This window comes from Buteo buteo, chromosome 5, assembly GCF_964188355.1.
Source record: "Buteo buteo chromosome 5, bButBut1.hap1.1, whole genome shotgun sequence".
NCBI classification, from domain to species: Eukaryota; Metazoa; Chordata; class Aves; order Accipitriformes; family Accipitridae; genus Buteo; species Buteo buteo.
Genome location: NC_134175.1, coordinates 36140701 through 36165216, shown reverse-complemented (window position 1 = coordinate 36165216; position 24516 = coordinate 36140701). Strand labels below are relative to the sequence as shown.

General features: G+C 60.9%; 3 protein-coding genes across 6 annotated transcripts; 1 reads left to right on the top strand and 2 right to left on the bottom strand.

Moving 5' to 3' along the window:
• Positions 1-101: 101 nt before the first annotated feature.
• Positions 102-10729, bottom strand: ATG9A (autophagy related 9A). 2 transcript variants are annotated; one of them, XM_075028626.1, is made up of 14 exons: positions 10567-10729; positions 10160-10202; positions 8738-8803; positions 8284-8445; positions 8039-8180; positions 6334-7082; positions 5812-5965; positions 5406-5585; positions 4274-4519; positions 3751-3971; positions 3223-3340; positions 2805-3027; positions 2516-2658; positions 102-2431 (listed from the first exon to the last, which is right to left on the bottom strand). In XM_075028626.1, the coding sequence occupies exons 1-14, from the start codon at positions 10667-10669 to the stop codon at positions 2426-2428; spliced, it is 2556 nt and encodes an 851-aa protein (XP_074884727.1). In that variant the 5' UTR covers positions 10670-10729; the 3' UTR covers positions 102-2425. The 2 variants fall into 2 exon arrangements, with proteins under 2 accessions (XP_074884727.1, XP_074884726.1); XM_075028625.1 differs by lacking the exons at positions 10160-10202; positions 10567-10729 and adding an exon at positions 9161-9950 and having other exon boundaries at positions 8738-8843.
• Positions 10730-10854: 125 nt separating this feature from the next.
• On the top strand, positions 10855-21415 carry ANKZF1 (ankyrin repeat and zinc finger peptidyl tRNA hydrolase 1). 3 transcript variants are annotated; one of them, XR_012650491.1, is made up of 17 exons: positions 10855-10912; positions 11205-11336; positions 11639-11748; positions 12130-12232; positions 12621-12805; positions 13078-13193; positions 13480-13633; positions 13859-14081; positions 14278-14379; positions 14566-14742; positions 14857-14970; positions 15411-15684; positions 16163-16274; positions 16398-16565; positions 16674-16744; positions 17341-17556; positions 21288-21415. XR_012650491.1 is itself a non-coding variant. In XM_075028622.1 (16 exons), exons 2-16 carry the CDS (start codon positions 11210-11212, stop codon positions 17459-17461), a joined length of 2133 nt encoding a protein of 710 aa, XP_074884723.1. In that variant the 5' UTR covers positions 10855-10912; positions 11205-11209; the 3' UTR covers positions 17462-17983. The 3 variants fall into 3 exon arrangements, 2 of the variants coding, with proteins under 2 accessions (XP_074884723.1, XP_074884722.1); XM_075028622.1 differs by lacking the exon at positions 21288-21415 and having other exon boundaries at positions 14590-14742; positions 17341-17983; XM_075028621.1 differs by lacking the exon at positions 21288-21415 and having other exon boundaries at positions 17341-17983.
• Positions 18005-24117, bottom strand: GLB1L (galactosidase beta 1 like). The gene is given in 17 exon segments (XM_075028623.1): positions 18005-18439; positions 18514-18729; positions 19095-19226; positions 19521-19634; positions 19766-19855; positions 19934-20008; positions 20146-20264; positions 20569-20609; positions 20838-20959; positions 21148-21206; positions 21294-21474; positions 21863-21957; positions 22233-22293; positions 22536-22686; positions 23018-23190; positions 23682-23735; positions 23737-24117. Coding segments are annotated over 17 exon segments (2106 nt in total). The 5' UTR covers positions 23941-24117; the 3' UTR covers positions 18005-18220.
• Between the last annotated feature and the right edge of the window lie 399 nt (positions 24118-24516).

The window sequence follows — 24516 nt, the reverse complement described above, 5'->3', positions numbered from 1 at the left end:
AGGCACCAGCTCGTCCGGCCTCTTCGGTCTCGGGCGCCGTGGCCGGGTCCAGGCGGGCTTTTCGGCACCGCAGGGTGAAGGGAGACTCGGACGCGGGCAGGGATGATACAGCCCATCTTTATTAGACGGCTATGCAGCTGTACAGCGAGGGCACGGGGGTGTGTGTGCGATACCGCGCTCCCCAGGGACCCCCATGCCCGCACGCCCCGGGAGGAGATGAGGAAGAGTGGCTCGCCATGCACATGGGACACCGACGACACAAGCACAACATGCGGCAAGGACTCGGGCCTGCTCTTGCCCGGCCTCTCCCTCCTGCCAGCCCAGGGAAAGGTCCAGACTTTTCCCCCTGCCCCAGCTTAGCTATCAGCAAGTCCACTGGGAAGCCCAGACACAGCATCCCGCAGCCACAGGGAGGCTCACCCCTGCGCACAGCGGCAGCCGGAGTGGCAGGGAAAGCTACGGGAAAGCTTGGGTTTCTGGGAGATTTGCTTTCAGTTTCCTTTCGTGTGCCATGACAGCCCCAAGAACCAGAGCTGCTGCACAGTCGTTGCAGCTGCTCTTCCTTGGGAGGACCCCCGCAGCACCCAGGTCCACAGACCCCCTGCCCAGCTCAGTCCTGGCCCCAGCAGCAAAGAGCTGATCCCCATCCCAAGCTCTGCTTTAGCACGCTCTGTTTGGTCTCCTACAGACCCCAAAGCAGTCGCACCTCCAGACTATCCCTCCCCATCGCAGCAGGGAGCCCACCACCCCAAAAGGGCCTGCCCCTGCGAGAGCACCCCAACCCTGCTCACGCCCTGGGTGCATGTACCCCTGGGAGCAGGTGGCCCAGCATGCACCCAGCCCAGGCTCAAAGGGCAGAGGGCGATAACCCTGGCAGAGGAAGAGAGGCAGCCCTGGACTCCAGGGACAGCAGAGGAGGGCCTGCGGTGTTCACAGAGGTCATGGCAAAAGCAAGCAGCCCCTGCCAGAGGCAAGGGGAGGAAGGGAGAGAGGGGAGAGAAACCCTGGCGGGGGTTAGCCAGGATGCAGATCTTCACAAGCTGCCGCTGGAAGAGAAGAGAGGGAAACCGAAATGATGGCAAGAAGGTCTTGTCTGAGGCCAGGCTGCACAGCTGGGATCCTGATCTACCACCACCACCCAAAGGCTGGGCTGGGGCTTGCCTCTCCCTTCTGGGTTCAGGGCACCCCTCCTTGCCCCACCAGGCACGAGCCAGCTGCATGGTATATGGTCTCCACAGCAGCTGAAGCCATGCTGCAAGCAAAAGGATGGTTTCAGGAGAGAAGGAGGAGCTGGGAGCCTCTGCGTGAGATGCGAGACACACTGAAGCCTTTGCTTGGGGAACAGGAAAGGCCCGATACCACAGAAACGGCTGCATCAGGACAGACCCAATGCACCACAGCCTTTATCATGCCTGGGGGAAGAGAACCAATACACAGAGCACAAGATCTTCAGGGTGGGCTCCGAGGGGGCTGCGAGCACTCCCGGGAGACGCCGGGTTACCCCACGCTGGAGTCTCTTTGGCACTGCAGGAGGGCTCGCTAGCAGCCCGCATCCCACTGGTGCTGCGCAGTGGGGAGGATGCTGCCCTAGCCCAGAGGTACAGCACAGAGGCTGCCAGCTGGGCGGGATGTCAGGGACCCAGGACTTTCACCCCACTGACTCTTCCTTGTGTGCAGGGGAAGGGCCAGCTGTCGTGAGAGTCAGGGAAGAGCTGCAGCATCCCTGGATCCTGGCCAGAGCTGTTCCCACCAGCTCTAGATCCCACCCCTACCCACACCAGCAGCAGCCGGGGTCCATCCCTCTGCAGGGCGCTTGGGCAGAGGGGTGGGTGACTGCCCACTGCTGTCCTGCTCCAGGCTGAGGGGTACAACATTGGTCCTCTCCGGGAGGGTAACCATGGTCCTGGGCACCTCCTCAGCGCTGCAGGCAGGGCAGGTGTGGTGCCACAGGCTGAGCTAGATCCCCCCTCAACAGCTCCTGCCTTTGTTTTGGAGGCAGATCCCAGCTCTGGGCGGACATCTGGAGCTGGTGCCATCTCACATCCCTTCGAACAGCAGCTGCTGCCGCCACCTCCAAGCCAGTCCACAGCTCCCCACTGCTAGTCCTGTCACGTCAGCTTTCGCAGGCTCTGCAGCGATCCTCCAACACGGACGACAGATGTGAACACAGACACATGTATGTACTCACACACGCATTCACCCCACAAGAGTCAGAGTGGCGTTGACTTGACACACGTCTGGACACAAGGTGCCACCGCAAAGCCGCTGGCCTGGCAGTTTTGTGTCTTCGGCAACTGATGGCAACAAAATGGAGCCCGGGACTATCCTGTCCACTCAGGACGGAAGAAGAATCAGGCTGATGCCACATCCTGCTGCCCAGGCGGCTCCCAGTCTGCAACCCCCACAAGATCCCCAGTCTACAAGGCTATACCTGCAAGACAGAGAGGGGATGTGGCACCTGTCGGGACCATCCTGAGTACACATTTCCCCTCTCAGCCACAGCCTTCACCCCTACCTTGTGGATCTGCGGCGGAAGCTCATCTTCTGAGCTCTCCTCTGGCACGGGCTCTGGGTGTCTCGCTGACTGCCCGTCCTCAGCCCAGCCTCCCAGAGGGAGGCGAGAGAAGTGTGATGGGGCTCTGTGCACTGTGCCTGGGTCTGCAGGAGAGGCAAGGAGGAAGATTATTAGCTGCTTGGGAGACTGTCAGTCTTCAGGGGGAGGCAGGCTGCTCGTGCCAGTCCATACAGGTCATCGGATATGGGGCTTTGACCCGGAACTCAGACCTCTGCCCTGGCTCCCGTACCTGTGATGCCACCATATCGCCGCTGGAAGCCGGTCTGCAGTGTGGCTGTCTCCTCGGCAGGCTGCCGCGGTGAGGAGAAGGGGTAGCTGGCAGAGCGAGGGATGGGGACGGGGGCACCCCGCTGAGCGTCCAGCTCCTCATGGGCGCTCTCCCCGCTCTCGTCACTCTCTCGACGGTGCCAAGTGTGCCGCTCAGGCTCCAGCTGGGCGTGCTGCTTGTGCAACTGCAGGCCAAAACATGAATGAGTCAGCTGCGTGCAAGAGTCCAGATGCCCAAACACACCTTCTCCGCAGCACTGTACACACACTGGTCTCAGCTCACACTCACACTGGTATCCCAGTCACTCTAGACAGGGTACCCCAGTCCTGCCTGCCCTGACCCCACACCCCTCTGGCTGGCCCACCTCCAGGCTGCTCACCTCGTGCATGTAGAGTGCATGGAGACTCATCTCAGTGGAGGCGTACTCCGACAGGATCATGCTCTGTAGCTGACCCTCCCAGGCGCTGCTCCCCGAGCTCACGGTCCTCGCATCGGCACTGCCACGGGACACACAAGAGGTGTTTGCTGCCCAGGTGTCCCCCACACCGCCCAGCCCCAATCCGCCCTAATGTCAGCCTTGCAGAGATCAACTCCTGGATGGGTAGGAACAGGCCCTCTGTAGCATCTCCCCAGATGCACAAGGTGACCAGCCCTGCTATGGCACTGCCTCTTCCCTACCAGGGGTTTCTCACCACAGTGGTACCTACAGAACACCAGAACCCCACACTGTCCTTTGGGGCCAGCCTAAGCACCTGGGCCTAACTCTGCTTATGAACATGTCCCTTGCTGTCCCAGGCTGCAGAGCCAAATGGCACCAATGTTCACCTAGGAGAACAGGATGGCAATCGGACAAGGGTTTAAGGAATTTGCAAGGTGTTCAACTGCCCCTCTCCAGCCTGCAGCTTACCCAGAAGCTGTCATGGCACTGGCACCGCGAGGCTGGGCTCCCTCTCCATCCCTTCCCACCGTCTGGAAGCCACTGGGAGGCTGCTGGGCAGACTGGAGCGGGGAGAAGGAGCGCAGGGCCGAGGCCACTTCGGAGAGATGGCGAGAGACCTGTCCGTCCCGGCCCATGTGGAAGCCCAGTGCTGAGGAGCCCGCTATCACATTGGCAATCAGGCTGTGAGGCTGCAGAGTTGAAAGGGAGAGAATCACTGTCCTGTGCAGGCTTGGAGGCCTGATCCCCACCAGCGACAGAGAACTGAGGCACCTCAGCTCTCTCAGCCCCTCTTCCAGCTCACAGGGCCCCAGGACAGCCTGCTGCCTTCTCTAGAAACCCAGAAGCACCCAAACTAGTGCTGATGTATCACATTTGCAGCTCCAGATACAGCCCAGGCAAGGGCAAAATTGCCCAGAGGGCCTGATTATCAGTTTGCCAGCACCCAGCAAGCACCCCAAGAACACCCCGCATGCCCCCCCAGTCTGGGCACCTCTGACTCCGACTGCAGGGACTGGATGGAGCTAAATAGGGCGTTTTCGGGGAGCACAGCCTGCTGAGCCAGCGCCACGCTGCTGTCCCGGTGCACCCGCTCCTTCAGGAAGCCGATGAAGGCCGTGCTCTCGCGGGGCGGCTGCCACTTGGGGTTGGTGATGGCAAAGTGCATGAGGGACAGCTCTGTCTTGCCGTCCTCAGCCTGCTGGTAAATGGAGGCCTCCGTCTTTCCTGCTGACATCCACTGCGAAGCACAGACAGGTAATGAGGAACAGGAACTGCTTTACACCCCTACAAGGCGTGGGAATCCTGCCATCAGTCTGGGCAAAGCATGCAACACCCAGCATAAGCTGGGCTGCGGCTCCACGTGTAGCAGGCGCTACACCAAAAGCCCCATAATAGTTCAGCCCTCACAGCCTGGGGAAGAAGCAGCAAGCACACCATCTTCCACCTCCACCCCAGAACATGCATCGCTGCAAGGAAACCAGAGACAGGGACTAGTCACAAAATACCGAGCTGAAAGCCTCATCCTGCACTCTCCACCTCGCAGCAGGAGCGACTACAGTCAACAAATGACTGTTCTTAAAAGCTTCCTGCCACAGTGAGTCCACCCCCTCCCTAGTTCATGGCCCTGTCACTAGGGAGTCTTTTGTGACAAATAACCTAAATTCCCAGGCACAGGGAATATATGGATCCCCTCTCCCCCCGCACTAGATTTTACATAATGGAAAACGCCTCCCATCTCCCCGAGGCTACCCCTCTCCTGGGCACAAGCAGCCCGGCTTCTTTAAGTCAGTTCTTAGTGGTCATGCTTTCTCAATGTGCAAATATCCCCATTCCTCTTTCCTGAGGACACAGAACTCTTGGTTGTGAAGACAGGCAAGGACATCAAATAATGAAATGACAAAGCCTGGTTCACAAAATACCAGGTTAATAATAACAGCTGGGCCACAAGAGCCTTCTGGGGCTGGTGACCTGTGTTGGCAGCCCCAGACACCCAGCAGAGAGGCAGGTAGCTGGGCTGGGCTGTGGGCTGCCAGGAGTGATGAGTTACAGCCTCTCATGGATCTGAAGGACCAGACATGCTGGTGGGGAGCCCGGGCTGCTCTTCTGCCACCCACAGGACCTACCGCTGGGTGGCCATGCTGGCGCACGTCCATCTGGGCAAAGGAGCAGGTGTCGCCCACACCCACCACCTCCACGGTGAAGTTGCGGAAGAAGTCAACGATGTCCAAGGACTTGGGCCGCAGGCAGACGATGAGGATCAGGGGCGTGATGATGGGACTCAGGAGCTCCTCCAGGATGAAGACCTGAGCACAGAGATGACAGGCTCAGCACAAGCTTGAGGGTGTCAAAAAACCTGCAATCCCAAAGCCAGCCCCCAGCTCCAGCCCTCCATCTTCTCGAGAAGGGTGTCTGTGAGAAAGCTGCCTTGTTCCTCTGCCAGGCCAGTAGCTGCTCAGCTCTCTGGCAGCTTCTCCTTCCTGCAGGGATGGGGGCGAGTCCCCATCCCAGCCCCATGCAAGCCAAGCTCACCGCTTTGTACTGGAAGAGCTGGGCAAACTCGTCCCTGGTCTCGTAGCGGTGGGCATTGCCCTGCCAGTGGTCAGGCATGTAGTGGATGTGCGCCAGGATGACGCGCAGCAGTTGCTCTGGGCAAAACACCAGGTGCTGGTCGGGGATGAAAGACCTGTAGGACAGGACAGGGAAACATCACAGCATCACACCTCAGTTCCTGGGTGATCTCATCCTGGGAGGGCAGGGTGACTGGCCATATCACAGCTCCACCTGTAGCCTTCACACCTAAGCCAAACCTTCCTGCCAGCCGAGACCTGGGGTGTTGCTCTATAGCTCCAGCAACACCAATCATATCATACAACCACTGCACCCAAGACCACCCCTTCTCCTGTGGGCCCCTGACTCTACCCAGCTGTGCCCTTCACCCAGGCAGATTCACACCCACTTGCAACCAAAGAGCATGCTTGCATGGATGGTTGTCAGCCCCACTGCTCCCCACAGCGCTGCCAGGAGCACAGGGGCAGCACAGACCCACCTCACCTGCACACCGTGATGCCCACCCCGAGCAGGGTGACCGTGGTCAGGACATGCTCAACTGCCAGCACATCCTCATCATAGATGGTGAGAGCGATGAGCACAGCCAGGATGGAGCCAGCAAAGAAGGCCACGTTCTTGGCCACGATGGTGAGGAGCGGGGAGATAAAGCAGTTCATGTACTTGGAAGCTGGCTTGTACCCCTTGCTGAGGCGTGAGTGCAGTTCATGGTCCAGCTCATTGAAGTGACGGAGGTAACAGCGGCCGTAGAGAGACCAGCAGCGGGCACCCAGGCTGCCCGGCTCCCGTTTCAGGATCTCCGTGTAGCTGAAAAAGGCGTAGAGGATCTGCCAGATGAGGATGAGGGGGCAGAGGAGGAAGTTAGCAATGCCAATCCAGAGGATGCGAGTGCTGAGCTTCTCAGCCAGCTCCAGGCGGTTCCCGGCCCGTTTGTACTCAGCCTTCAGGCTCCACTCATTCTCAAAGAGGGAGCCAGGCCCCCAGAAGAAGATGAGCTCAAAGTTGTACTTGAGCCCACGTGTGTAGAAGACAGTGTCTCCCAGCAGGGGCAGGCGGAAACGGATAGGCAACAGCGACTTGTTCACCATGGCCACCATGTAGTTCTTGAAGCGGAGGATGCGGTGGTAGATGTCCAGCTCTGTCAGCTCCTTCTTGTGGATGCAGATCTGGTGCTCCTTCTGGATCTGCACAATGCGGGCCTGCACCTCCTGCCAGGTGTAGTATGGCAGGGTGGACTGGAAGAGGGCAAGCAGCGAGGTTAGGGGCAGGATGCGTCGAGGGGCAGAAGCTGGGCTAAGCCCACTCAAACAGCAGGGCCCAGCGCGTGCCTCGGGGTGCTGACTAAGCACGTGGAACACCAGGACATGAGGCACCTCCCTGCACCACTTCAGCCTGCAGCAAGCAAAACCCATACCTTGCCCCAGTGCCCTTTATCCCTAGATTAGCGCAGATTACTATTTCCCAGCCACTCACATGCCAGCTGCCTTGGAGGCACGAACACAGCTCCAGGCTCCCATGGGTCCTCCCAGAGCTGCCATTTGGAGTCAGTAGGGAGGCACAAACAGGGGAAGGGACTTAAGCAGTGTCCTACAGGGAGCCTGTGGAAAAGCTGGGGACAAACCAAGCGTCCTGGCTCACCCCACCTCTCAAGACACGGTCTCTCCTCAAAGGATGTGCACACACCTTTTGATGTTGTCCATCAGAGCAAGGACTCTGGACTAGGATATATGTGCAAGCCTCAAACCCCATCTTTGACACACTGATCTCCAGTGTGGTCTTTGCCAACTAGGTACCTCCATGCCTCAGTTTCCCCCCCAGTAAACAAGGAAGATGACGTTGTCCACATCCCAGGGAGGTAGGAGGATATCCTCGCTTATGGCTTCTCTGTTGAAAGGTATCACAGAAAAGGCCATCACAGACTAAACATATTGGGTGGCAGATGGCAGAGATGTGTGCCAGCAGGCAGAGAGGCAGGCTGGGCAGGGAGGGGTTAACACGGAATAAGTTGGCTACTGGAGAAGAGGCTGAAAGGAGATCTATCCTTATGGAGCAGAGGGAAGAGCACTAGGTACAGATCTCCCGGAGAAGCTGGGTCCAAAGAGGAGTGAAGGTGAGCTGCTTCTCACCACTCAGCAAATGCCTCCTGCATCCCTTAGTGGCCCCGCACATGGCCCTTGGCCCAGCTACTTACCATCGGGATTTTGAGGGCATTGATGTAGAAAGAGTGAATCTCCCAGTAGCAGCAAATGTTGTAGATAAATTTGACGAGTCGATGGATCCAGAAAACCCCAGCTATCACCAGGATGCAGATGAGGAAGCTGTTTGCCTGGATTCTGCAAGCAAGAAGAAGCAAGTAGTGGGAAACAGGCGCAGGCAGGTACCCTGAGTACCTGAGAAAGCAAGAGAGGTGGCTAACATGCCCTCCGCTGCCCTTACCTTGCACTGCAGACATTTGGAGGCAGGAAGGCATCTGGCAGAGTCACCTTAATGGGCTCACTGGGATGCTGGCTGTGATTTACTGCTTTGTTGGCAAAGAGGATGTCATAATCAACACAGCTGATAAGAAAGGTGGTGAATGCCACCACAAAGATGAACTGCCTGTGAAAAAAGGGAGCAGGCGTGAGGGAACCACCCTTCTGCCCCCCAAAACATGAAGCAGGCAGGGTCATGTGTCATGGAGATGCATTCCCACAGTCATGGCAGCAGGAAAGCTCAAGGGCACCCGTTCTTCAGAGTGGAATGCAGGTTTGGGGCATGGCAAATCCTAACAAAGGGGAGACAAGACAGCTGGGAACCCTCCTGTCCACCCAGCTGCGGAGCACTCAGTTGACTCCTGTGGCTGCTCACCAGCAGCTGTCACAGCCACAGCAGAGGGGGAACCTGCACTTACATGAGCTCAAAGATCTCTCCAATGAGCATGCAGGTGAAGCCATTTTTCTGATGCAGGTTATAGACGTGAAAGCTACCGTCAAGGAAAACAGTCTGGAGACTCCTCTCTGACAGAGGATGGAGAGGCTTTTGTCCCACCAGCATTCACAGCTCCCCAGCCAAGTCTCCCTCCCCCACCAATGGAAAACCCCTCCCACCCCTAGTCATCAGCAAGCTGGTTCTCCACTGCAGGGAAACACGCTCTGCCCAGGTAAAGCACAGCTGGGGTGAGTGGATTTGGCTCCATTCAAGCTCCTTTCTTCCCCCACCCAACACCCAGAGGGGGCTCTGTCCCAGCACAGAGCAGAAACTCAGCCTGCCCTCCGGCCGCACAAGGGTGGGCAGGGCAGGACAACACAGAGACAGGCAAAAATGCATTTAATACCTCTAGCATCTGTGACTGGTACCCCCTGCTCCTCACCCCTCGTAATGTGGTTAGCATAACTCATGCCACTGTATAAGGCAGGCAGCCATTCTCTGTGACTGTGTGGGTCACCTATTAGTTCGCTTTCCCTCATTATCAGGCTCTGAAGGTCCTGTGAGCCAAGCAGACAAACCAAACAGATTTCTTCTTCCTTTCTCTAGCGGCCTCAAGATTCCTGAGCACAAGGCTGATTACTCCTTTCTGTGTCCACCTTGAAGGTCCCACGCACCTGGCCAACCCGATGGCGGTGATGACCCTGTCACAGAACAGGGAAGTGTAACAGCACCCAGAGCACTGTCCACAAAATCAAGGTGTTATGAGTCCTAAGTGGGAACTCGGACCAGAACTGTTGCTGGACAGTGAGACCCAGGACCCCCCTGTAGCCAGGGATGGTCCCACCATGGTCTGCTTCCTCCAAGGACTGAGCAAGTGACTTGTATTCTTTTATATGATTTTTGAGTCTAGATTATGATTGTTATACTGATACAGCAAACCATGTATTAAGATATGACCCAACCTGCAGAGAGTCCAGTTGATTAGAAACCATAAGCTAAGCCATGCTATAAAATTCTGTAGTATGCTACTTATAAAATTGTACTACACTGATTCTGCTTACAGAAATCCTATGCTACTCTGATTATAAATGCTACACTATCCTAATAATAAAATCCCGTGAAGAAAATAAAGCTTTAATTGTAACCACAACTCAGTACCGTCATCACTCTGCCAAGGACCCCTGAAAGAACCTGTCTGTTCCCTCAGTGTTGAGTGACAGCACCCCACAGGCATGGGGGTTCTGCCATCCCCCAGCCCCTCTGGAGCCCTGTGGTGTTCTCCGGGAAGGGGCAGATGCTGCCCCAGCTCCGAGTTACACCAAATCCAGTGTTTCCACCAGCACAGGGAGCCCAGGAGGCGGCGGGGTGCATCCCTCGCCTGAACCTTGCCTTGTGAAAGGATATGCGAGAGAAGAAGAGGTCCAGGTTCTCGATGTGATGCCACGGAGCTGAAGGAAGAAGCAGCGCAGGGTGAGGGACCCTCCAGCACACCCAGCCTTGCTGCTGCGACAGGCACAACCCCACCTCTTCGCGCCCTGTCCCGGGCCCCCCGAGGCCCCAAACCGGCCCCGCAGTCCCCATCCCGGCTCCCCTCGGTGCCCAGCCGTTCCCCTCGGTCCCTGGCTGCTCCACCCTATCCCCGGCCACCTGGACCAGACCGGATCCGCCTCCCGCAGCCCGGACACCGCCGGTCCCCAAGGCCTCCTCCGCCACCCCGCTCCCCAGCTCCCCTCAGGCGCAGATTCAGGCCGCCGCCCCGCCGCCACCGCCGCCGGCCAGGCCCCAACCCCCGGTGCCGGTGCCGCCGCTCACACTTGGCGCCCTCAGGGACGTGGACGAGCAGGTCGCCGCCGCCGGGGGGAGACTCGGTGGAGGAGCTCTCCAGGCGCTGGTACTGCGTCTCGAAGTGGGCCATGGCGGGGCCCCGCGCCGCCGCCGCCGCCGCCGGCCCGGCCCGGCCCGGCCCGTTCGGCCCCTGCCCCGCCCCGCGACGGGCGGCCGTGACGCCCAATGGCAGTCGCGGGGCGGGACGGGGGACGCCCAATGGGAAGGCGGAAGGGCGGGAGGCCGGGCTGAGCCTAGCGGCGGTCCGTAGGGAGGGAGGATGTGACGTGTGGGAGCTGAGGGGCGCTTCCGGGTCGGGCGGCAGCGGCCACACGTGAGTGACGGGGCGCGCGCCCCCCGTTACCGGCGAGGGGCGGTGGGGGGGGGGAGTCGGGGGGGTAACGGCTGGACGGGGAGGGCATCACGGGGGCAGCGGCCGCGGGAGGGCTCGGGCGGGGGGAGGGGGGTGGCCCCGGGGGCGGGAACCCCGGGGGCTCCCGGGGCAGGCGGGGAGAGGGACCTCGGGGAGGGGCGGGGGCCCGTCCGGTCACCCGCGGCCGGTTCCCGCCGGCCCCCCCCCCCGGTCAGGCCCGTCGCTCAGGCCCTGTTTTTTCTGCTGGGAGCAGGAGCGATGCCGGCCCCGGAGAGCAGGTCGGTTTTCGAGGCCGCCCAGGACCACGTCCTCCTGCACGGGCTGACCCTCGTCACCGGAGCTGCTGCGGATGGGTGGGCCGCCGAGCCGGCACCAGTGAGCCACGGTGCGTGGGGCTCTGCGGGGACAGCGCGGGGGGGCAGGTGTAGTATTTGGCCAAGCTCATGTCTGCCAGCCCCAAGCCACGAAGGAGGAGCCCTGTCCCCAACACAGCTTGGGTGGCTGCCCTGGAGCTTGGCCACGGGAGCTGCCTGGCGGGTGGGTAAATGGGCTTTCCTTAGAGGCACCCCAATGTCCCCGAAGCTCCTTCTACAGCCACAGGGCTCTTTGGGTGACTGAGAATAGGCCCTGCTCTTTGCAGTACAGCCTGGGGAGCTGCCTGTGCACAGCCCTCCCTTCTTCTTCCAGAGAAACCCACAGGTGCCAGCAGCAAGGAGAAGGCCCATGGAGTCCCCGAGGTGCCGGAGCGGATGTGCTGTTCGACCTGCGGGCAGGTGTTCGGCAGCCGGGAGGAGCAGGTGAGTGGGACCGAGCAGTCAGCGTGAGGTAGGAGTGAGGCTGGTATGGCTGGCAGGGTCCTGCTGCAGTGCAGCCCAGCACTGGCTGCTTTCCAGAGCTCTGCTGCCCACATCCTGTTGGGATCTGGCACTCAGAGCCTGCCTGTTATCACTTAAAATGTTATTTACTGGAGGTAAATGGTACGTGCAGCACAGGCCTGTGCCTGTTCAGGTTAACTGTTACATGGCTAACTCCTTAATGTATCACAGTCTTCCAGTCAGGATCACTGCAGGGTCCCAGCATCAGTTTAGCCCTTGGGGTCTGGCAGCTTGGGGCCTTTGGTGGCAGAGGTTTCCATGGACCACCAAGAGCCTGCCAGCTCATATCTCTTTCCTCCACAGACTGAGCACTACCGTCTTGACTGGCACCGCTTCAACTTGAAGCAGCGACTCCTGGGGCGCCCGATACTGCCAGTAGAAGTGTTTGAGGAGAAGACCCGTGCAGGTGAGGAACGGGGTGGCCCCCAGCAGAGCTCAGAGGCCATCAGCTATCTTGATGGGTCTGTTCTGTCCAAGGATGAAGCCCCTGACTGTCCCTGCTGCTCAGGGTCCCTTTATTCTGCCTCTGGGGGGTCTCCTGGGGGTTCAGCACTGCTTCTGAGCCCTGATGGCTTATTATGGGAAGAAAGGAGTATTCTATCTGAGCCATGCCTATGCATACCTGGGGATCCAGAGCCCCAAATGCCTATCTCCCAGCCCACAGCCCCTCTGTGATATGTAGGGTATCAGACAGGACATTTCTGGGGTTGTGAGCTGGCCCTTGGAGCCACCTGCAAAGTTTTGGGGAAACTGTTGGTTAATGTTTGCTCTGCTCCATTTTCCTTCTCTTGTAGGTGACATTTCCAGCATCTCAGGGTCTGACTCAGAGAGCTCTGATGCAAGCAGTGAATCGGAGTTGCTGCCCTCTACCAGCGACAGTCCCATAACCCCTCTGGTTCCCCGATCCCACAAGGTGCTGCTCCGCAATGCGAAGGGCCAGCTCATCTCCGCCTACCGCTGCGTGCTGGGCATTGGGAAGGCAAGTCACAGCCCAACTTGTTGTGAGAGAGACCTCAGAGAAGGCACTGATGTGGAGATGTCTGCCTGACAGTCCCTCACATCCCATGGTGGGAGGGGTGGTCTCTGATACCAGGTCAGCTCCCCAGGCTTGCTGGTGGCCTGTTTTTTGGCTCCAGGGTGCTCCCAGAAACCTGCTTCTGGTGCTAGCAGAGGGGCTGGTCTCTGTCCCAGGGAACAGCAAGAGGTAACAAGGTGATCCTGTGGGTGCTAGCAGGGGTGTCTCTGTCTCAGGGTGGCAGTGAGGAGCCAGCGAACCTGACGGCATCGCTGCAGAGCCTTGGTGCGAGCACGTGCTGGGTTGTGCTAATGATGGGCGGCGGGCACTTCGCAGGAGCTGTGTTTCGTGGGTGAGTCCAGGGGGACAGACCTGGGGTTGCCTCTCTGGGCAAGGACGAGTGGGGCTAGGCATTGGATGGCCGTCCCCTCCCTACTCCTCCATCGCAGTGCTTACCCTGGGCATCTCCAGCTCCTAGTCTTTGCTTGAGAGTCGGTTAAGCCCAGTTGCGCTGCAAGAGAAGTATTAATCTTTAGGGCTCCAGGGGCAAGCCACAAGACCTCTGGGGTCCCAGGAGCACCAGCTCTCCACCTCTCCATGCATGGGGCCTCGTTGCTCATGTCTGCCCCTCTCTGCAGCCCCCAGGTGCAGGAGCACAAGACCTTCCACCACTACACGGTGCGAGCCCGGCAGGGCACAGCCCAGGGCCTACGGGATGCCAAGACCCCAGGATCAGCACCCAGGTCAGCTGGAGCCTCCCTGCGGCGTTATAATGAGGCCGCACTGCTCAAGGTGAGGATGCACCACAGCACTGGGCTCTCGGCAGGGAGATGTGGTCGTGGCTGGCTCTGTGGGGTGGTACTGCACCACTGCTGAAGGGCATGGGTAGGGTGTGAGCTCTGGAAGAGGGTCAGGGCCCAATTGAGGCTGCTCTGTTTTGGGTCCGTCCCTGCTCCAGATCTGCCAGTGCCCACATGGTGCGCTCAGGACTCTGTGGTGCCTCCCCTTCCTCCCCAGGATGTTCGGGACCTGCTGGCAGCCTGGGCCCAGCACCTGAAGGAAGCTCAGCGCATATTTCTCCGGGCCCCACGCCACAACCGTGCTCTACTCTTTGGCAGCAGGAACCCGGCCCTTTCCCGGGGTGACCCTCGCATCTGCCATATCCCCCTCAGCACCCGCAGGGCCACCCTGCAGGAGGTGCTGCGAGTCCACGCCACACTGGCCAGCCTGCAGGTGTATGGTGAGTCGGCCCAGCCCTGGTGACCCAGTGCCTGTGGGTCAGAGCAGGTGGGGTGACATGGTCCCTCGTGTAATCCCATGTGCGTTAGGGGATGCTGCCCTATGGGGTTGAGGTGCCGGCTCTCCGACCCTCAATTCCTGGAGACATGGGGCGCTCCCTGTCCCCAGGCAATGACAGGAGCACCCTTGCTGCCCAGGGAAGGACACGCCACTGGAGGACATCATTAGGTCCCCCCGGAAAGGCTGGCAGAAGAGGCGGCAGAAAGCAGAGGTAGATCCCCCGCAGGAGGATGCAAGTGGTGAGTTGAGCCATGGAGCAAGCAAGGGTGGCTGATGTTATGGCGCAGGACCAGATTTACAGCCCCGTGATAGGGTCTGGCACCACAGTGGGGATCTGTAGCGCGTGGCCTTGTGCTGGGCAGGAGAAGGACAGGGTGTGCTTGGCTGAGAGCCCTGAGTGATTTGTGTTGTGTGGGGGCCCTCAGCCCCTGTCTTATCACCCCCCTCAGCACCAGAGGAGGAAGAAGAAGAAGAGGAAAGCCTTGCAGGGGAACTGGAGACTGTGGAAGTGACACTAGGGACCTTGGACCTCCGGGAGTTTGAAGTGATGCCCAAGCGAAACCGCAAAAGGAGGAAAAAGCGGGACAAGAAGGTGGAGAAAGGTGAAGGGGAAGAACTGGCCAGGGACAGTGTAGGAAGGCACTGGGGAAGGGACTGCCACGGCTGGGGTGCAGGCTGACCCTGGCCCTCTTCCTCACCATGTGTTCCCTGTGCAGGGCCCTGTGCCGAAGAGACAGGGTGCCATGGTACCCAGTGTGGGCAGCCTGGCCTGAAGCTGGTGATGGAGCTGCAGGAGGAAGCTGAGACTGAGCCCCTTCCCTGGGGCAATAGTAAGTGGGGTCCAGAGCTGGGACGGGTGGATGCCCGCCCCATTTGCTGGTGGCTTTGCAGCAGGGTGAAGAGCACATTGTCACACAGGTGCCCAGACCAGCTGGGTGTGGGATGGCTGTAGTGCAGCCACATGCCTTCAAGGGCGCTGTGTGTTCAGAGCAGTTGCTGGCTCTGGGGGGGCAGGCAGCACCTGGCTAAGCCAGGTGCATTGGGGAGATTGGAGTGGGTCTCATCTCAGGAGAGGGCTTGGCTGCTGCCAGCAGTGCCCAGCAATGCCATGGCACGTTGTCACAGACTCTGAAGGTGCTGGAGATCCTGCAGTGCTCAAATCCAGCTAGCAGGACAATACTTTAACTGCGCCGTATGTGTTTCATAATCAGACCAGAGCACTGCTCTGCCCAGGGAGCCATCAGACTCCCCTCCTGTTCTTCCCTCACAGGAGACCCTCAGACCCAGCTCCGTGATGCCCTGTTCACTGCCTGCAAAACGGGGGATGTGGGGATGCTGCGGCACCTCCTGGGTGTGCCAGAGAGTGGGGGCCTGCCAGAGGACAGCGAGGATGGGGAGGGCACACAGCCCCTGGATATGCCCCGCTCCCTGCTCAACCAGCCCATGGATGAGCGTGGCTGCACCCTGCTTCATGTGGCAGCACAGGCAGGGAAGGCTGAGGCTGTGCGCTTGCTGCTAGAGGCAGGGGCGGACCCTGCCCTCAGGTATGGCCACAGGGTGCCCAGCGGTTGACAAGCACAGCCCCTGCTGTAGGAGCCCAGCAGCTCCCTCCTGTCTCAGCCACGGGAGACTGGTGCCAGCTTTGTCCTGGGACAGCCAGGGTTGGTCTCTTCCAGCCAAGATGTCTGGGTTTGTTACGGGAGGCCTAAGAGCTGAACCACCATTCTCTCTGCCTGCCTGGTCTGGCACAGCAGCAGGCAAGCACTGCCCCAAAGTGCTCCCAGGTTTATTGGTAGACATTTCAGAGGTTAGGGATGAGACCACCCTTTGCAGGGCATTTGAGATGCAAGAAGGGGACAATTTGGGGGATTCTGGTGTAGGGAGAAGCAACTTTCCTCTCCTTGGCTGCGATACCCTGGCCTGCAATACCCATTGGACATCCCCGGGAAGTTGCTGGGCTCACAGCCCAGTGGGATGTAGGCAGTAAGGCAGCAGGGTGAGCTGGTCATCCTTGTCTTGCAGAGACAGGCAGGACAGAACCCCCTACTGCGTCTCTGCTGACAAACCAACCCGCAACACCTTCCGCAAGTTCATGGTGGACCATCCAGACAAGTACGACTACAGCCGTGCCAAGGTGGGTGCCTGCCCTCTGCCCTCGCCTTCCAGGGGCTGGGGGACCCCAGAGCAAAGCGCCCCTCGCCCACTCGTGCCATTGCCCTTGGCTCAGTGGGAGATGCTGACTGCCCTCTGCCCCCAGGTGCCAGGGCCCCTGACACAGGAGATGGAGGCCAAAAAGCTAGAGAAGAAGCGGGCACAGAAAGCCCAGCGGAAGCAGCGGGAGCAGGCGCAGCGGGAGGAGAGGCAGCGCTGGGAACAGGAACAGGGAGAGAAGCAGCGGTTCGCAGCCCTGTCCGACAGGGAGAAGGTGAGGCCGTGCACGGGGAAGGGGATCCAGCCTGGCTGGGGCAGTGCCAATGTGGTGGGCTCTGGGCACAGGAGCTGGGGGGGGCTAAGCTGTCTCTCTGTTCCCCAGAGGGCGCTGGCTGCCGAGCAGAGGCTGGCTGCGCAGCGGCAGGACGCTGGCACAACTCTTGCCAACATCAGGTAATAGCCCCGGCAGCACGGCTCCGCATACAAACTCTCCCACGTAAGCACAGCTGTTCCCTGCCCTTCTTGCTCTAGTTCTTATTTCCAGTCTAAAGCTATTCCTGTCCGCTCGATTCCCAGTAGTGCCTGTGTAAAAGCTTTCTCCCTCTCTTGCCCTGCCCCCCTGAAATATTTTGCAAAGAACGACTTGGTCTACTTGCAGCCAGATCTACAGCAAGCCAACCCCCAGCCACTCCTGCGCCCCTGTCCCTGAACCCACATCCCATGTCCCTTCCCTATGCCACCCCACAGGCTTGTGGGCAGCCAGCCCTGCCTCTGCTGCTCTGGGCAGGGGCTTTATAACCCCATATGGGACCAAATTCCCCCATGTTCAGCCTGCCTCAACATGCCCTCACACCACGCTCCCAGGCAGCATCACCTCCAGGGAGCATGTCCTTGCCGGGCTGCTGGGTGATCACATCAGCCCTGTAGGACCAGAGGAGCACCAGCTCCCCCATGCTTCTGGTGTCTTGTGTCACAGCCCAGGCAGCGAATCCTCTAACCCTCTTGCAAGTGTCCCCTTCGCTCAGGGCCACCTCTGCTTTTTCCTGCAGCCGCTGCTGGCATTGTGGAGAGTCCCTGCTGGGCCGAATCCCTTTCCATTACCTTGACTTCTCCTTCTGCTCCACGGCCTGCCTGCAAACCCACCGCCGGGCCCAGGCTGGCCACACGTAAGGCTGGGGACTGCTACCACCTGCCAAGGACCAGTGTGGTGGAGACACGGCTGAGCACTGGCTGTGCAGCGAGGGAGAGCCTGTGGAGCAGCACTGGTGAGAGGGACTGAGCTGGCCATGTCGCTCTCTGGGGCAACTCTGGCAAGGCTCTGGGCAAGAATGTCACTCTGGGAGGTGACTCTGGGGACATTACAACTGAGAGGTCCCCATGTGCTAGTGGGTGATGTGCCAGGACTGGTTTGTGGCCTGGCTCCAGCCAGGGGTCCTGCTGCCAGCTTTTCTCATGGCTACCTTGTAGGCCGCTGCCCATGGCAGTGGGACAGAGCCTGACATAACCGGCCCCTGCAGCTCTGAGCTACCTGCAGGCACGCCTGTGGGCACCCTCTAGGCTGTGCTTTGCCTGCTTCTTGATGCCATCAGTGTCTCAGCTGTATCATGTTAGCAACTACCTCCTCTGCCTGCAATGTCAATAAAGAGGTGCCTTGACCCCCTAGGTGGGGGGAGAGTCAGCATGAGCACTGGAACTGTTGGGATGAGTGTGGTATTAATATGCAAAACAAGCTCAATCCTGGGCCCCTTTGTCCTTAGCACAGACCCTGCCTGGCCCCAGAGGAGGGCAGGAGCTCTGGATGTCCATGCCAGGACTTGTGCTGCTTTCCTAGGGCCCTGCAGACCCTCCGCTTGCCCCTGTGCTTCACCAGCCCCCTGCCATCTCTGCATCCCCAGCGAGAGGCGATGCCGGTGCCTGGCAGCCCTGTGTTTATTCTGTGGCTGCAGTGCTGCGGCTGAGGGTCCTGTTGAAAAGGGGTCGGTCAAGGAAGAGCAAGAGAGGGGTAGAGGGTGCCCCCTCCAGCTCCAGCACTGTGATGTTGTTGGGGCGGCCAACGTGCAGTACTGAGCCGGGCACAAAGAGGGTCTGCTGGGGTCCACGGAGAGGCCAGTACCGGCCCAGGTTGAAGCCATTTATCCACAGCTGGCCCTGGAAGAGGGAGATGGGACTGAACTGTGCGACTCTCCACCCTCACTCCCTCTCCCAGCTATGTACCGCCTTACCTTGCTCCAACCTGGGAACTTCACGAAGGTGTCCCAGGCGATGCCAGGGGTCTCAAAGCTCCCAGTGTAGAAGGCTGGCCCTGCTCTGCCCCCACTGCTTGATTTCGGCGGGGCAGCATGGGGCCAGCCCTGCTGGACGGCAGTGTCTATGGCCAGGGGATAGATCAGCCAGTTCCTGAGAGGCCTGGAGTCCAAGGAGAGGTTCCCCAGCAAGCCCTGAGATGGAGCAGCAGGCAAAATGAGGCAGCAGGATCTGCCACAGGCAGGAGGATGGTTGGCTTCCCCAGGGCACATTCCCCTCACAGCAGTCGTGGTAGGATGGGATCCCCTCAGAGAGGCTGCATGGCCCTGGCTGCCATGGCAGTGTAACTGAGATGGGTGCCAATCTCATGGCCTTATTGTGGTCCTGGTGGGTTTGCCAGGACCAGGGGAGGGGATGGTGTGAGATTAACCAGGGAGCAGGTCTAGGGGTGGCTGCATCATGGCTGGGGTCTGTTGCGGGTGGCAGGAGAGGGGCGTGTTTGGCCACACAGGTGCCCAGGCCATCTCCTCCAGAGTCCCAGGGCCCCCTCTCATCTCACCTTGAAGTCACTGATGTTGGCCCCGAAGCTGATCCTGCCCATGTTCTCCAGGAGCACATCCAGGGTGTCCCCAGTACTGCCCGTCACGTGCAGTGCTGTCTGCCCGTCCCGCTCCAGCGTCCCATGGTACTCCTGCAGCCACAGGGTCAGCACTGCTGCTCTGTCCCTGGATCCCACTGCCCCAGTCGCTGCCGGCAGCCTGCCAGCATTGCATCTTGGTGCCTGCTCTCCCAGAACCAGCCCAGGGCTGCCCTCTGCCCCCAGAGGGGACAAGTTCAGGCCAGAGGGCTACCCCACAAGGGCTCAGTGTGGCTCTCAGCACCCTGGCTGTCCCCGAGACCCTGGCAGGGCATGGCCCTGCTGCCAGTAGATCCTACAACCCACCAAGAGGCCGGGCCAGGGATGGCTGTGCCCCCATAGCCTCACCTTCTGCAGCATCACATAGCCACGGTCACAGATGCTGTGGGGAGGAGCGCCCAGTGTGGCTGGGTCCAGGACATCCCGGGGCAGCTGTGTGCGGTACAGCACAAAGCCATGGACCTGCAGGACACAGCAGAGTGGCACAGAAAGGGAAATGGGCCTGGAGACAAGCCCTGCTCCTCCACTCCCGAGCCAAGGCAGGGCAGGCAAGCCTAGGAACATCTCCCCCAGCACTGCATCCAGCCCCTCACCTGCTTTATGGCCTCAAAGGTGAGGGGGAACTGGCTCTGGATGGGCTCAGAGGGGCACAGCACATCCAAGACATCCAGGAGGTCGGCATACTACAAAGAGAGGGATGGGCTCTGTGCAGCCAGGCAGTGCTGGGCAGGGACAGCACAGCCCTCGGGGCAGGCACTCACCTTCCGCAGGGCCACCCAGCCATAGGCATACTTGGGGGTGGCAGGTGGCATCGGACCGACTGGCAGGGGCTGGAACTGAACAGCAAACTGTCAGCTGCCCCCCAGGGTGAGCAGGGAGATGTCCCCTGCCCTGCCAGGTCCCTGTGTCCCCACTTCCCTGGCACAGGCAGTGATGCCCAGTGCTGTCCCCCTCTTCCTGCCAGACTCAGCACCTTGCTGATGACCGTGCGGATGGCAAACAGCTTCTCGGTGGGGTCTCCTGCCTCCGAGAGGGGGGCATCGTAGTCGTAGCTGGTGGTCACTGGTTTGTACTGGTCCTTGAAGTCAGCACCTGGCCAGGGAAGCGATGGGAGCTGGAGGAAGGGGCTCTGGCAGAGCCCATGGCATGGAACCCAGCACCAGGCTGGCTGCAATGCAATGGGAGGGGCATGACCCAGAACTGGAAGCCCCTGCTGGGGGACAAAAGGAGTCCCCAGGGGGAGACAAGCTTGGGCGCAGGGGCCCTTGGGTATGTGTCAGCCCATGCTGTCCCCAGGGACAGAACAGGAGCCTGAAGCAGGCTCCTCAGGGATGGCCAAGGAAAGCCCCCTATCCCCGCAATGTGCCCCCTCTCCCTAGAGCAGGGCCCTACTCACCGCTCCAGTAGGCAAAGTTCGTCCCCCCGTGGAACATGTACCTACGGGACACCCCAGGGACCCCCGTCAGCACCCCACAGACCCAGCAGGGGCTCACCAGGCACTGCCCCCTCCCTGCTGCACCCGCAGTCCCAGCCCTGCCTGCCTCCCCCTGCCCAAGCCCTGCAGGACTCAGGCGAGCAGTGATGCCTGCTCCCACTGCTCCGATGCTGGCAGAGGGGAGGGCATCGCCGCCCTCAGGCTGTGTCCCCTGCCAGCCGACTACTTGCATGTTGACGCTGGCTCCCAGCTGCAGCATGTCCTCCAGCCCCCGGGCCACCCGCACAGAGCTGGTGCTGGCGTGTGCTTCCCCCCAGTAGTCCAGCCAGCCCGTGTAGTACTCGGAGTTCACCTGGGGGAACAAGGGACAGTCACCTGCCCGGAGCTGGGGCTCCTGGCACCCCTCTGTGAGCCACATCCCCCCCTGCTCTCCTGCAGCCTGGCCCTGGCACTCCTCCTTGCCTCATCCCCCCCCAACCCATCTGCCTCCCCAAAGCCATTGTGGGTCATCCCCTCCCATGGTCCCTGTGCCAAGCTCACCAGGGGCCCCTTCGGCTCGACCTGGCGCTGGGCACCAAATGCCTCCGTCACATTGGAACCTGCAGAGGTGGAGCAAGGGAGGGAGGTTGGAGCAGGACGGAGCAGCGACCCCCACGCCTTCTCCTCCTCCTCCCCCATAGGGGTACCTGGCCCAAAGTCGACGGTGGCGTAGAGGCCCTGCAGCGTGCCGCAGCGCAGCTCCTCTGCCCGTGTGCCATCGGTGGTGAAGAGCAGCACCTCGCTTCCTAGCAGCGCCCGAAAGGAGCCCAGCAGGTGCCGCAGGTACCCATAGTCGCAGGCGTAGTAGCTCCCATATTCGTTCTCCACCTGCGAGCAGGGCAGGGGCCAGCACCCAGCATGGACATGGCAGGGCTGCAGCCAGGTCCCACCGCCCACTGGGACGAGCACCCAGCTCCCCCCTTCCCTCCCAACATCATCAGATGTTCATGACAGCCCCCAGGTGGGTCCTGAGAATGACCTTCCAGACCGTCCACAATGCCCAGCTCTGCCAGTGTCCCTCAAACCACAACTGGGGTGATGATGGGTACCCCAGAGTCCCAGCCCTTGGATTTAAACCCAGGTCCAGAGGTCAGGAGGGATTTATCTAAGAGCTGTGCCGGATGAGATCATTGCGTACAGGGTACAGGTGGCTTTTTGGGGCACATCCGAGGATGACCCAGGGCAGAGCAGGGGGCTAGGTCCCACAGCACGCTACCTGCACACTGATGATGTTCCCTCCGTGCTGGTATAGCCGTGGCTTGATCTTGGGAAGCAGGACATGGAGCCAGGAGTCCACGGCTGCCAGGTAGGCTGGGTGGCAGAGGGCAGCTCAGCCTGGCTGCAGCACCCACCCCAGCCCACCCATAGCCAGCCCTGCTAAGAGGAGGATGGAGCAGACAGGGCAGGGCTGAGCGCGATGGGGAAGCAGAGGTGGAGGACAAACTACGGGGCTCCCAGAAGATGGAGAAGAGGATGGGAGAGACCCTACATGCAGGGCTGGGTAGGTGTGTGGAGAGAGACAGGCATGCTGGGACTGGCACCAGGCTGTAAGGACATGGTGGCCAGAGCCCTGTGACGAGGCTCACCGGGGTCAGAGGAGCGCAGGATGATGTCTGGTTTCCACAGCAGCCAGGAGGGTAGGCCACCCTGGAGAAAAACACACAGCAGAGAGGGAGGCAGAGAAACCACTCAGCAGCCCGGGCTGGCACACAGCCGAAACCCAGCCAGCACAATGCTAATGCTTGGCACTGGAGCAGTGCGTGCCCCACGGGGCGGCAGCCTGGGCATGGCTGGCATGGCACCACAGTCAGTGTGCCAGCCAGAAGGGCCAACCCCGCTGTGCCCTTCCCAGACCACCCGTCACCCCTCTGTGCCAGGCTAAGGCTCACCATCTCCCACTCCGCACAGATGTAGGGTCCCGGCCGCAGGATCACCAGAAGCCCCAGCTCGGCTGTCAAGTCCAGGAAGGCTTCCACGTCCCGGTCCCCAGCAAAGTCATAAACCCCCGGCAGCGGCTCATGGTAGTTCCAGGGGATGTAGCTGGGGCGAGAGGGGAGATCAGCACGTGGGGCCTAAGAGCACCCTGGCATGTCGGGGAACCATCCCACAGGCTGGTCCCTTTGCTCCCGGGAACTGACCTCCAGCCCAAGACGAGGATGGCAACTGGGACTGGACTGGGACTAGCCCAGGCTCATGCTTGTGCCCACAGGGGCATCCTAGGGGTCCCAGTCAGCCCAGGGCAAGGGCTGGTCCCTGCACCCTGTGATCAGACAACACCCTTGCCTCTGTCCCTACTCTGGGGACCCCAGAGACCCTGAGGGGCCGCGGCAGCTGTGGACTGTGTGCCGTCAGGGCTGTCCCCATCGCTTACACCTGCACGGCGCTGAGCCCGCTCATGTACATCTTGAGGAGCCGGTCCCTCCAGGCGGGGCGTGGGACGCGGGCGTAGTGGATGCTGCCCGAGATGTAGCGGAAAGGGGCACCATCCTTGCGGAAACAGTCTTCCTCGTAATCCAGCTGGAAGGAGCGCGCCGGGGGGGAGGCCTGCAGGAAGGGGCAGTGCTGGGTCGGCTGCAGACCCTCCCCAAGCCCAGCCACCCCCTCCCACGCTTCCTGGGACAGGGACTGATGGGGCTGGTTCCTGGGGGGGACCCTCTCTGGGGGGACCCTCCCCATCCTCGGTGCAGGGACAAGGCAGGTACCATGCTGTCCCAGGAGAGCAGGAGAGACCAGCAGGGCAGCCATTTGCACCGCCTGATGGCCCCCCTCACTCATCAAACACCCTGTGGCTGAGCTGGTGGCATTTTGGGGGGCGGGTGCTGCTGGGGATGGGTGCTGGGAGGGCAGACAGGGAGCTGGGAGTGCAAGTGGAACACCGGGGCAGGACATGGGCTGCAGCAGAAGGGAGCCATAGCAGGAAGAGCAGGGAGACAGGGGAGAAAAGCAAGGCAGATCCCGGAACTGTCCCAGCAGACCCTTTGTAACTCAGCCCCGCACGCTTCTCCCAAACTTTCCACCCGTGTTTGCTAACCAACCTGCGTGTGTAGGAGCCGGGCCACCAGCAGCAGGGCGAGAGCGGGCAGCCCCATCCTTCTCCGGGCGCTCGGCAGGCCCGGGATTGGGGACGAAGGGGGACGTGGACGCCACCATCACATGATCCTTCTCCACCAGCGCCAGGCGCTTCCTCCAGGTCCTAAGTGCAGGCAGCTGGAACAGCAGCACAGCTGGCGGGGAGGGAAACGTGGGATAGGGGGTGAGCAGCTCTGGTCCCCCGTCCCCGGGCCAGCTGCGCATCACCCCTCTCAAAGCCCACCCGGCACGGGGTGCAGGCAGCGCTACCACCGCCTGAGCCAGCTCCAGCCGGCGGACGCATCCCCGGTGACACAAGTAGGGGGGCAAGGAGCCTCGTGGAAGTGTCACCACCAGACAGAAATGCCTTCGAGGGAGCTCAGCCTGCTTGCTTCACCAGAGGGGTGGTGATGGGACACCCTGGTTATAGCCCCGGGGCCGGGGGATGCTGCTGCTGCGGTCTGAAGGAAAGGAAAACGACCGTGGCCCGAGGGCCGGAGCCCGGTGACAGGGCTGGTGACAGGCGGAGCTGGTGACAAGGGTGTCGGGGAAGTGCCGCAGGGCGAGCGATGCCCTCGGGGACGAGCCCTGCCGGGGGGGCAGCCTCGCCATCTCAGCCCCCTGCACCCCCGACCTGCCGAGGGCTTTGGCTCACCGGGGCCAGCTCCGGGGAGCGGCGGGGCTGACCGGCTGCCGCTACCACCGCCACCGCTCGCTGCCGGGGACCGTGGGGTGCCGCGCCGCCGCGGTCACCCGCGTTCCACGCCGGTCACAATGAGGGACGAGCCCGGGGCTCGGCGC

Bases quoted from the DNA above. Each gene is read 5' to 3' on its own strand.
- ATG9A (XM_075028625.1), bottom strand. From the start codon at position 9,293: ATGAGGGAAAGCGAACTAATAGGTGACCCACACAGTCACAGAGAATGG. The intron at 5,966-6,333 runs GTGAGGTGGGTC...CCTGTCCTACAG, and splicing joins GTGGGCATCACGGTGTGCAG to GTCTTTCATCCCCGACCAGC. The intron at 5,586-5,811 runs GTGAGCTTGGCT...CTCTGTGCTCAG, and splicing joins AGCTCTTCCAGTACAAAGCG to GTCTTCATCCTGGAGGAGCT.
- ANKZF1 (XM_075028621.1), top strand. From the start codon at position 11,210: ATGCCGGCCCCGGAGAGCAGGTCGGTTTTCGAGGCCGCCCAGGACCAC. The intron at 13,634-13,858 runs GTGAGGATGCAC...CTTCCTCCCCAG, and splicing joins ATGAGGCCGCACTGCTCAAG to GATGTTCGGGACCTGCTGGC. The intron at 14,971-15,410 runs GTAAGTGGGGTC...CTTCCCTCACAG, and splicing joins GCCCCTTCCCTGGGGCAATA to GAGACCCTCAGACCCAGCTC.